At 39.9% G+C, this 12834-nt stretch overlaps 1 protein-coding gene across 6 annotated transcripts in view; it reads right to left on the minus strand.

Moving 5' to 3' along the window:
* The window catches only part of LOC114773096 (DNA (cytosine-5)-methyltransferase 3A-like), a 51255-nt gene extending 39786 nt beyond the window's left edge, over window positions 1–11469 (minus strand). The window contains exons 1-5 of one of the 6 annotated variants that reach the window (XM_028965622.1): window positions 11334–11469; window positions 6717–6936; window positions 5616–5659; window positions 4176–4298; window positions 1336–1410 (exon numbers count right to left, since the gene is read on the minus strand). In XM_028965622.1, the coding sequence (XP_028821455.1) occupies window positions 1336–1410; window positions 4176–4298; window positions 5616–5659; window positions 6717–6936; window positions 11334–11336 (465 nt within the window). In that variant the 5' untranslated portion in view covers window positions 11337–11469. Of the gene's footprint in view, window positions 1–1335; window positions 1411–4175; window positions 4299–5615; window positions 5660–6716; window positions 7475–11333 lie in introns of those variants that run through there. The other 5 variants (XM_028965621.1, XM_028965623.1, XM_028965619.1 and 2 more) reach the window with 5 other exon arrangements.
* Between the last annotated feature and the right edge of the window lie 1365 nt (window positions 11470–12834).

A 12834-nucleotide genomic window follows, 5' to 3' on the forward strand; every position in this document is an offset into this window, starting at 1 on the left:
AAGTGAGGACAGCTGAGGCCCTGGATGCCATCAGAGAAAAGGTGGAACTCTCATCACACGTTGAATGCTAACACAACAATTCCTTCCCCACCCTAAAACGTCCCTATGTATTTTATCAAACATTCACCAAAACAGCATATGACCTATAAGAAAATGTCTTTAATATCTGAGTAATATCTGCACGTGCACACATTAGTAAGGGTCACTGATCAAAATGCCACTTTTGGGTCTGACTGACGCAACATCGCCGATTTTAGCGCAGCTTCCTGCAACCATTAAATTTAAATGGCTGTTTGGAGTGCGCTAATATGGAGATGCCAAACATCCGAATGCTCATTCAACATTAATACGACGAGCGTTTATGTCTGTACTGTGTTTGAGTGAGCAGGGCCGTGTGTGTAAGTGTTAGTCGAGCTGTAAACAGCTGTCAGTGGAAGCCACCAGTAAATCAGAATTTGACATTAAACAGGTGTTGTAGGGACAGGCTGCCGGTTGTGCAAATATTAGCAAATTGGATCAAAACAGTTGCATTTCTCTTGAGTGCGAAATGTCACAGGAGAGGCCCTTTAGCTTAGCACACACGGTTTACCAATTACTGTTCCTATATCCTATCATTAGAAATCAAAGTTTCCCTCTTTATTCATGTGTAACAAATCAACATGACAGTAACTGGATTTTCGTTTTATTATTAAACTCCATTTCATTTCATATTTGTACATGGGTTTCATATAGTATGGAGTGCTATGTGAGCCAAAATTAAATAAAAAGTCTAAAATTCGAAAAAATCTGAATTCTAAAAACTGCACAAAATATTATTAGAAGAAACAGTATTATTGGCAAAATTTGGACAAATCATGAATTAATCAAAGTAAATGATGTTTTATTTCCCCAATTAAAATCATTTATGACATATTTCATTACTTAATTATCTATGTACGTATTTATTAATTTTGACACTTGTTGCACTCCATAGTATAGGGCCCTGTTTTTATTATCTGTTCATTAGTGTAATGCATAAAGTACAAAAAACATTTAGTTATTTCTTGAATCTTATTTAAAGATGTTTGGGAATTTTGTGTTTTAGAACTTTTGTGCTACAAAAGAATTACACCTTTTAATCTGAATAGTTTTGTCCTTTTTGTCCTTTGTCCAAAAAGCAAAAATAAATAGAATTTTACAAAACACAATAAACGTGTAAACGCTGCCCCAACATAAAAAAAGACATAACACTGTGGTGGGCTAGGTATTAAAACATGCATGTACAATAATATACTACAGTCATGAACAATTGTGTTAAGAAATGCTTTTTACTGGCAAAATCCTGCTCTACATCACCTGACACTCATGTCTGTGCTGTCCTCCTTCCTGGTCGTCTCTCTTTAGATTCTCCACATACTTCAGGAATCTCATCTGAACAAATGAGGGCAGATTAAGTTTAGCAGTCTCAAATTTCTTATTTCACCCTAATTCTGAACCTGTACCGTTCTTCTGAGGTATTTGGGTTTTCTTTACATAATACGACAATGCCACAGAATAAATGTAGAGGAAATTGTTGCGAAGTAGCTGAGGTGAGTTAGCAAGCTAGCACCGTTCTAGTAACCCTTTACTTGCAGTATCTAACATCTGTACAACTAACACCTGCAACAGTGCCTTTTTTTAACTGCAGTGCATTTTTTAACTGCTATAAAATGGCTATCAAGCCCGCTCTCTTATAAGCTATTTTAAAGAGTCTGTAAATTATGACTGTGAAAGGTGTTAGCGTGAAATGCTAAAACATGGAGGCGACTGACTTTTTGGCCTTTACAGCCTACTGCATAAATAATTAGGGCACAGTTTTAAGAAAGCATATAGAAACCCAAGCCATGAAACACTTGAAATTTGGATGTTTTTGTCCAACTAATGATGCTTCTAACAAAGGTGCTATACTAGAAAATAACAGCAATGTACTAAGAACAATGGCAAGTTTTCATATGCTAGTATCAAACTGTCTTTGCTACTAAAATAAGGCTATGGGCACTGTTTTTGATTGTTAATGTAAGGTGTCAGAGGTGTTCTCAGGATTTACATAAAAGCTTCCAAGAGAAAAAAGGTTCTGGTCACCGTGCCTTAAAAAAGAGAAACACTTTAATTGCCAGTAAACTGTTTATTGAACCGTTTAAAAAGGGAGCAGCCCATTGACTGTTTTTTGTTTCGTCCATCTATTTATATAAATCCTGAGTCATCTTTGACCTTACAGAGACCCACGCTTGGAATGTTGCGCCGTGTCCCGAACTGTCAAGGTGCCGCTGAGGTGCCACTGAGCAAGGTACCGTCCCCACACACTGCTCCCCGGGCGCCTGTCATGGCTGCCCACTGCTTACCGAGGGTGATGGTTAAAAGCAGAGGACACATTTTGTTGTGTCTCTGTGTGCTGTGGTGCAGTGTTTCACAATGACAATCACTTCATTCTTTTTTTAGCACTTGTTCGAACTTTTTGTTGAACTGTGATATTAATTCATATTAACAGTGGCTCATTTGTCCAAGATGGCTGCAAATAAAACCTGTAACTGTTCCATTATTTGCAATGAAAGTTTAAGTAAGATGCCACTGTCACCATACTTGTTTACATTTAAATGTCCCCTATTATGAAAATTTTATTTTGCCAGATTAATTAACATACGAGTTAATACAAGTTCCCCTAGCCAGCAGTGAAAGGTATGAATGGTGCTTCTAGGATTTAGCCCGATATGTTGTCATAAGGGGATCTATTTCTGAAAAAACACCAACACGACTTCCTGTCTTGTGGTTGGTGAATGGTGTTTGAGATGTCATTTCCACGAATGCCCGCTCACTTCTATAGGCTGCTCACCTCCTCGTCCCGCCTCTCTCCTCCTCATTAGCATTTAAAGCTACAGACACAGAAACACCTGGGAAATGTCATTGTGGGACTGGATCAAAGTGGCTGTAATTCTGCACCAAGGCTCAGATATAATATTATGGGACGACTGAGACCGATATAAAAGCAAAAAAAATTATGTCAGGGGACCTTTAAACAGTGGAATATTACTAAAACAATGAAATAATCTTTTGTGTCTGTTATTATGTTCCCATTAATAGTAAAATAGTACCAATAATAACTTGAACTACGTGCCATGGTGCTGGTGATTTTAGAGAGCTGCTTCAGTACAGGTGAAAATGCTGCTGATTCTGTTTCTGACCATTATCAGAAAAAAATTAATTAGTATTGATGGGGTGCAAAATAACGTTTTTTATAGATAATGTTTTTCATATGGATATCTTCCCCGTTCCTAGTTCAGATTGAAGCTATTTTGGTTAACGTGGCATCAAGTGGCACCTCCCTATCTTTCTATCTGTGTGTCTCAATATCACCTTATCTCACTTTCACACCTTTACTCCATTTGCTGGCACACTTTTCAGCGTTCTGACTCCTGCTTTGATTGTTCACCATTTCCAGCTCCCTCAGCTTTACTCGTCCTCCTCTCTATCTCTGTGATGTCTTCATTGAAATCAAGTCAGCCTGGACAGAGCCGAGACCAGCTGTTTCTCATTCACATATAGATGTGAAAGGGGGAAAAAAGCAGAGACCAGGGAGAAGGCATGTTGGCGGCCTTCTTCTTTACTCTCTTTTGTCTCGCTCTCTCTCTATCGGCTCAAAGATCTCTGCTCTAAATAAGCTTTTAAAAGACACAGGTATTGAAACAGAAAACCAGTTCACACTTGCACACACACACACACATTCTCTGTCTCACACACACACACACACACACACACTCACTCACACATCTACATACATACATCTACAGGAAGCAGGGCCTCAGGGTCTGGGCCACTGTGGCAGTAAACACACACACACACACACACACACACACACACACACACACAATGTAAGCTGTCAATCATTTTTTGAGAGATGCTAAAGGTAAAAAGTGGCCACAATCTGCCAACCCAGTTTCCACTGGAGATATTTTCCATTTTCCTCATTGCAACTGGAAACCTGCTGCACTCACACACACACCCAAAATGAACCTTACGTACATATTTCCAGAAAACTTACATATACAGCACATATACAGCCACTGTAGCCAAGTTTTTTTTTTGTTTTTTTTTAAGGATTGGGAGCTGTATTACTCTCCCCCTCTCTCATACACTGAGTTTCTCGTTCCATTTCTTCTCACCTCCATTTTCCACTTGGCGAGTTCCTCCCTCTCTCGTTTACTGATATAGAAAGGCTCCCCGGCCTGAAACGTCACTCTTGGGACTGGTCTCCTCCTCAGGCCACCGCGCGCACGACCTCCATCCTACACGCAAAAGCACACACATTAGTTTTTTGTGTCCTTGTGGGGAATAAAATATGAGCTGAATTCATGCTGAAGACGCGTAGCCCAGGTGAGGTTTATAGGGGTGAAAAAAGCCACATAATACTAGCACGCTCATGCATGCATTCCTACATGTGCACGTACAAAGGAATGTTAGAAAGTTAACCGTTGACCGACACAGCGATGCCCACTCAGCAGGAAAACCACTGCAGAGTGGGGGGAAGTTCTATTAAAACCTCAAAAGGAAGTGTCAGTGGTGTGTGTAAAATGAGCTATTAAACAGTGTTTATTAAAAAAAAGAAAAAGGTTAATAAACTATAGAAACCCAGATGGTGATGTTCAGGGTTTCCGCTATTTCCCCAGAAAGTTCCCCAATTATTTATAAATGTCAGAATTAAGCAAACGAAGCACAATCATGGTCTCATGTTATTTAAGCAATTTCCCTCGGGGTTAATAAAGTTTTCTGATTCTGATTTGTGTTAATCACAAAGCCGCAGAATACATAATGGATTTTTTACATGTTAAACACCTTTAAAAACCATGTTGATTTTAAAATCGATCTTGGCCAGTCTCAAGTGTGATTGCGCTGTGATCGGTTCACTTAAACCACTGCTAAGGTGGGATGCGTGTATTCATACAAAGCACACTGATGCATTCTGACATGCACTTCATCAGTGGTGGCAGTTAAAAGCTCTGTCCCGGTGAGCAGGGTCCCTGTTTTTGCATGTAGTAAATCTATCTGGAAGGTTGGTGATAGGTCGATGGTGAATGGGGATGTTATTTAGGGCCGGCAGTGCATCTGTTTGTAGTGCAGCATGTATGCGTGGGAATCAGAATGGCTGCCGTTATTTGACTGGCAAAGTTGATATTTGACTGGGTTACCAGAATAAACTGTAACCACATATTTCATTAAGGTTCGGTGCTCCACTGGTAATGAAATGCCCCGTCTTCTATTAACCTGGCCATCCCAGGTCCTCTCAACTGTGTACACATCATGACCTCAGACAAGGTCGAATCATCTAGTATCAATGTAGGGTTTAATATTTTACAGCCACTCGCTGAAAGTCCAGATAACTAGATCACCCAATGTTTAACTTTAACCAAACCAGCTAAATCTTAAGTGCAGACATCTATCTTCTCAGATCAGCATCTTAGAAGGCAGAATAGAATAGTCAAATTGAACAGTTATAAAAACATGGTGTCCTTTTTTCACATTGCATTACACATTAAGCACTAGCTCCTAGGGATGAATTGCTTTACTTTAGCGCATGTAAAAGGGCATCTAAGTGGGGTCCTCACCTCCGTCTGTACTGAGTCACAGCTGCTCTCTTCAACCTCCGTATCTGAAAAAAGTGAACAGTTCGTCCATCAATCAACCTAATCCAGATGCCCTTATCCAGAGTGTCCACCATTCTTTGCCAACTTCTCCCTCTATTCACTTTTTTGTTTTCATTTTTGACCTATATCTAGTTTGTGACAATCATATGACAAATTTCCTTTTTTAGCATTACAAACTTTTCTGGTCATTAGAACCAGGACATCACAACTCTGGATTGTGAAATAAGATTCAGTGACACGACAACTGACTTGTTCTACCTGATTTCCTACTGTGGGAGCTGCCACAGCTGGGTGAACTATTTCCACACCAAACTGCATCACATGTTCTTTAGTGAACAAATCATGTTAGAACATGAAAACAGATCTCTCAGGTGTTTACTTGACCGTACACACTAACCAAGATTGTTACTTTCATGGTTTAAAATCAATGAACTGGAATGTCACAGTACATCTCCCACAGACCTAGTTAAGAGCAGAGAGAGATGCTATGCCTTTAGGGAAGTTAAAGACATACTTTTCTTTGTAAATATTCTATTAGTACATGCAGAATTTTGACGGAAGTGTCCTTAAAACCCGAGTTGTTGAGGGTTAGAATCAAACATTGTGAGAGCCTTTGCAAAGAGAATAGATATTAGGCTAAACCATAACATGCATATGTTATATTAAATGACATTTCAATACATTTCAATTAGCTGGCACTCTTATGCAGAGAAAATTACAATAATTAGTTACAGGTACAGCCCCCATTGGACAAACTCTAGAGTTAAGAGTTAGGGAAAGCATAGTATTAAGTGACATTGTGGTGGTCGGTTTTATAGTTAGTGACACACTGGTTTCCATCGTGTTATTATAGAATGCATTGGTTTAAGGGGACAATTGGCCCCAGTCAACATTCCTGAAGCATCATGCATGTTCTTCTGAAAATATGTGTGTCAGATGTGAGAATAGTGATCTTGATTGCATGCCCATTTGTTCATTATAAAATATGCTAATACGATGTTGTGACCAGAATGGCGACACCGGAAACTGAACATACATATTGCATTGAAGCATAAAACATACGTTTTTCTGGATGTTCAAGTTTCCGTCGACCCCGTTTCCTGCGGGGGGCAGATTCCTCCTGCTCTGGGGGACTAGGAGAACCATTCTGCATGGATGGGCTTGTATTGGGGGTGTGGTTCTCCTGCAGGTTCCCCTGGGAAACCCCTTTCTCCACCTCGCCATTACACTCCACCTCCTTAACCCCAGCCATGCCCTCTTTCACCGAATCACAGCTATTCACCTGGGACAGAAAAAGATTGTTACTTTGCATGTGTTCAATTCAGACCTGACGTGCGTAGTTTGATGAACTATATGCAATAGGGGGGTTGATCACAAAGTGACACACAATAACGATAATACTACACTGCAGCAATTTCTGCAATATTCAAAAGATAAAGATCTGTTGCCTGATGTTTATGATATCTGTGTAAATGAACTTATAGAAAACTGTAAGTACATCTTGATATACTGATGCTGGATACATAATACGTCCCAAATAATGACTATTATCTGCTATGGCCAAAATGTTATTAATTACTTGTTTTTTTTAAACATGGCTTGACATTACATTGTATTGCCCAAAACACATCAAGTACTCACAAACTCGCCCAAACTCTTCATGACTTGTCACTCATTCATATGTTGACAGAATATCTTGTGAGGCATTGGAAAGCTAAAGAAGAACATTTAAAGGTTTCTCCAGCCTGTCTATGGTCCTGCACTGGCTAGAAATGGCGATAGGTGTAAAGATTGCTTTAGTCATTCTGCTTCGCCGTTCAGAGAGCAGCAGCTCAGACAGTTGGATCTGGAATTTGTCCCCTTATGACGTCATAAGGGAAAAGGTTACCTCCCGTTTCTCATGTGTCATCAGCCCAGAGAATTTCCAACCCCTCCCCAAAAACATTATCTCCACCGACCATCACGGCTTCCAAACGTCGAAAGCATTGCACCAGGGCTGAATTTCAGAAAGAGACTTTGGATACAGTAATAGGGGACCAATAAGACTGATATAAAAAACTGAAGAAAAAAAAAATAAGTCATGCTGGTTCTGAAACTACAACCAACCACTTTATTATGATAATAAATAAGATCTGGACTGTTGAGAGTAAAAAACATTGATTGTCATTGTGAAACACTGCAGCACAGCACACAGTCCTATGCTTTTAATGCTGAGCATTGAGCTCAGTTGAACCCACAACCTTCCGATTACGAGTCTGCGTCGTTCCCTGCTAAGCAACCACTTACTGTGGTTGTATAGAAATGAAGTCAAATCCTAGATAGCAGTAACCAAGCCCAACCTAAAGTGTGGTTTGTTTTTTTCTGTCTAAACCCAACCTGGGCCGAACACAGACGATTAATATTCCCCAAAAGCAGCCCACGGCATCTTATTTCTACATAATAACAGTTACAGAAACAATTCTATTACTGTGCCTTGTTTCAAGCCAATTCACCTTCACGCGCAACAGATGTACGGCAACTTTAATATATTCATTTTTTATCAGGTTAAGTTCTAACATATCCTACCACCATGCTCAGCAAAATTCTCTATCGCTACCTTTTCCATTTGTGTGGCTGTGTGGGAAATGACTGCTCTTACTCCTTTTGCAGTTTTTATTTTCCTCAGTGACATCCAAATCTGACCTAAACCTTTAAAATCATCAACTCAGCCCACTGGGTTTCCAAACGTCTTACTGTGAGAAACCATGCCTTCTAAAAATATGCTGAAACAGAGGCGGGGATGGGGCGGTGCTAAAAATATTTCTGTACAGTCATGCATTGCGTCGGCGCTTCAGAGGATCCACTGTTCTGCAGCTTCACTTTTATTTGTAGCCCACCTGATCAAGCCAAATGTCAGATGAGCCGATAGAATTCAAATTTGCCTCAAACTCTTTCTCTTTACCCTCAAGATCCCTCATAATGTTTCATTTGTAATTCATTTAAAGTGTAAAAAAAACAAACTAAACCAAGAGGAAGCATCCAAACAGCAACCCACCCCTACACAACCTTTCAGGCAAACTGCATGCACAGTGTGACTTGTGCATGAACACCACATTACTGCAGTACCATCAGCGAAGCAACACTGAGCAACACTGTGTTGCACAGCGCATCCAACTGGATTGCATCAGAGGATCATTTTTAAACCTTTAAAGGCTTGCATGCAGAAATTGTTCATGTCTGGGTAACATGTGCAGCTGAGACGTGTTTTAGGCTACATCATGCCAGTCAAAATACCAAATTTTAAGATGGTGTGACAGTGAAGACTGGGGCAGTGGTGGCCTAGCGGTTAAGGAAGCGGCCCCGTAATCAGAATCCCGAATCCCGATCCGCCAAGGTGCCACTGAGGTGCCACTGAGCAAAACACCGTCCCCACACACTGCTCCCTGGGCGCCTGTCATGACTGCCCACTGCTCACTCAGGGTGATGGGTTAAATGCAGAGGACAAATGTCACTGTGTGCACCGTGTGCTGTGCTGCTGTGTATCACAAGTGACAATCACTTCACTTTAATTAATAATAAGACTTTGAAGACAGATCTTGCACAACTCTGCCCATCACCGTTATCTTCTATTTTGGGGCCAGGAAAATCCTGGTTTTGTTTAGCTGCAGACCTTGAATCAGTTAAAGTTTCTGTTTCACAGCCACGACACTACAACGACTGCGATAAATGATATCAAACTGAAGCTCTCACACAAACCAGGACCAGCACAAATTAGCACTTATCCGAAAGTCAATAAGAGGTGACAACCACAACAAACCAGAGACTAGAGAACAACTTTAAACTACTCCACACCTTCTGACTGATTCATGAAGCCCAGTTCCAAAAATGAATCCCCATCGGCATAATAACACAGATTTTAAGCTAAAAATATATTTATTGTTTGACTTTACATTCCAATATGAGCAGGAGACATTCTTGACATAATAAAACATTTGAAACTGTCACTATATACTAATATCTATGCACATATTTGTTCATCCTTGATCCTCTGCTAAATTGTATTGTGCTATTTTCCACTTGCTTTGTTAATTTTTGTGCACACACATGCTTGTGCTTGCTTTTTCTTTTTTAAATAAAAAGAACCAAAAAAGTGTTCAATGCTGGAAAACGAAAAGAAGAAAAACACTTGAACAAGAAGGTATGAAAGAGAGAAGCGAGAGGAACTGCTGTCATTTCGATACAGGGACTGTCCTAGAAGCCGACAGTACACTATCTGACCAAGGTTTAAAATGGAGGACGGAGCCTCAGGTCACACTAGCGACAGACTCTTACACCCACCCCCAAAGCCACACACACACACACACACACACCACACACACACACACACAACACACACACACACACACACACACACACACACACACCACTTCATCCACTGTTCTCCAGGTAATTAGACTCTAGGCGTATTACCCTGACACTGTCCAGAGACTGGGGTTTGTAAGACTACTGTGAGTAAAATGTGGGGGAAGGGTTACTCCATTTCTTCTGAATCTTGCACTCACACATTTGCATGTCACACAGTTTGAACACGTGCACCAATTACAATTACATGCATCAATTACATAATAATGCTTAATTCATGAAAGGCTGACACAATCACACAAAAATGTCTTTCCAATATCCTGGACACACTTTCTCTCTCTTGTCAGTGTGTGTGTGTGTGTACATATATACACACACACACACTCTTTTTGAATTATGGACAACTTGTTGGTGTTTCAAAAGAATGTTTTTTCTTTTATAATCAAGCTAGTATTGGAGACTCCACATTTGGTCTTCATTCGAATAAAATCGCGAACTCTGGTGTGGTCCGCCTGGTGAGACCGTGTACCAAACCAAAACCGGATCAAACGCTATACATGATTTGAAAACAATGAATTATGGGTAAATTTTGATGTCCTTTTCACAGTTCCGTATGATTAATGCACACCACCTCCTGTGTTGTCTTGTTATTCGCCTTCGGTGACTCCAGTGCATCAGCATATTGTTTTCATATTGCTACACACACACACACACACACACATATATATATTTGTGTGTAATATAATATAAAATTTCCATCATGTCCCTCCAATTGGGCACAAACTCAGATCACAATAGCAGATCTGCTTCACTTCCTGTATTTACTCTCGTTGTTCCGCTGGCGATAATTTTGACCAATCAAAAGAGAGAATTTTCTCGCGGGTTATTTCATGCAACACATTTAGGTTCACTTGGAAGTGAACCGAAAGAAGAGGTAAAAAAAAAGGTTCAAAACTCAAATCAAATATAACACTAAAAGCAGTATTTGAATGAGATGTTGGTTAATCTGTGGTTTCTGTGATGTGTAGTTTCATGATTTTTTGGACCAATTCTGAGCAAAATGTCAAATCTCATTTTGGTTCCTCAAGTTCTACACTTGCATGACAACACCAAAAATACTGCCAGTGCTAAAACAGACTCGGCCATGCAGATTACGCTGACTTCCTTAACATCAAGATAACAGTATCTTCGTTTTTTGTGAATGATCGGTGCATCCACTCAGACAGGTGGTCGCAATTATAGATTAACACAACCAAAGACCCCCAATGGACTATTAGAATAATAACTTGAGACAAAACAAAGGCTGAGAACAAAAAAACGGAATAATGTTCAACTTACCATTATTATAACAGAGTCCTTTGTGTAGCCTTCTCCTTCAAGAGTGCTGCAGAACTTCCTGTCTTTTTCTATGCAACAACCACGTTTCCTGTTTTGTTTTTTTTATCTTCATTCAGCATTTCGCCAGGCTTTGTGGCCTTTTCATGACACTTCATCATGGATAACTATTGTTACTGACGCCTTAACCAGGCTGCAGTGTTTCCTAATTATGATCACCAATATTTTAGTTCTGTAATTAGACTGTCCGGCTAAAAACAATTTGACGTTGTTTAGTTATAGTGAAGGACGGTGGGGAGTTTTAAAAGTTTCCCGGGTGCCGAGGGCGGAGCTAAGAATGTACCAAGGCAGAGGGGGTTATAGGTAAAGATGTAAAATGATTTATAAATTAATGATTGTGAAATTCAAATGTTTTAAAATGTATACTAAATGTTTTATGTTTGTTTAAATGTTTGTGTAAAGATTAATTTATTGTCTGTCTCATAAATGGTTTGGTCCTGGATCATAAAGGCTGGCCCAAGGTGTTAGACTAGGAGAGAATAGAGATCAGATGAAGATTAGAAAAGAGAATTGAAAAGAGAGGAGAGCTTTATTGGCAATTTTTAGAGGTTGACAATATTTTATTATTTACATTGTTAAAACTCTATTTAAAATTATAATTTAATACATGGATTCAGCCTCCAATTGTCATCCACTTCATGTCATCTTCCCTGCAACCATTACTTCTCAGCTATCCTGCACAGAGGGATATACTCATAATATAAGTATGTATTAATAGTACAACTAGAAGATGCCACTAGAACAGCCCTGACCTATTGTGTTATGGACTCCTCCAGACCTCTGTAGGCATGCAGTGGTAACTGATACCAAGACAACAGTAGCAGATCCTGTAGTTGTGAATCAGACATGCCCGTCCAGCACATCCCACAGATGCTGGACAGAGGTCTGGAGAATTGAGTCCAAGTCTTCCATCCATTCTCCAACCATTTTTGATGTGAGGCTGGGCACAGTATCCTGCTGAAAGAGGAAACACGGGTTCCAAGAAGGGTTCTTCCCAGCAGAACACTGCCTTCCACCAGCCTTTCTTTCTACACTATATCTTGGTACAAAGTTTTGCCCGGCCATCTACAGTCCCGGCCATCTACAGTCCCTGACAAAAGTCTTGTCGCTTGTGTACAAATTGACCTCAAGTGCCGCTGAAATATATTTCTAATCAAGATTTTTTTTTTACAAGAAATGTCTCATTTTACAGCTTTTGTAATAATGTTTCAGTGCAAAACAAACCTGTCAAAAAGTATTCTCATATTCACAGCTTAGTAAAGCCCATTGAGTCCATTTTTGCAAAGACGTAAGTGTTGTCGCCTTATCATATGAAGTTCACCTGTGACTAATAATGGATCAATGAGGTCTCAGGTGTGTATAAAAAGAACCCCAGTACACTAGACCTTCACATCAACTGCAACTAGACCTCTGCAAACATGCCTAACATTCACCCTGAGACTAA

This window comes from Denticeps clupeoides, unplaced genomic scaffold, assembly GCF_900700375.1.
Source record: "Denticeps clupeoides unplaced genomic scaffold, fDenClu1.1, whole genome shotgun sequence".
NCBI classification, from domain to species: domain Eukaryota; kingdom Metazoa; phylum Chordata; class Actinopteri; order Clupeiformes; family Denticipitidae; genus Denticeps; species Denticeps clupeoides.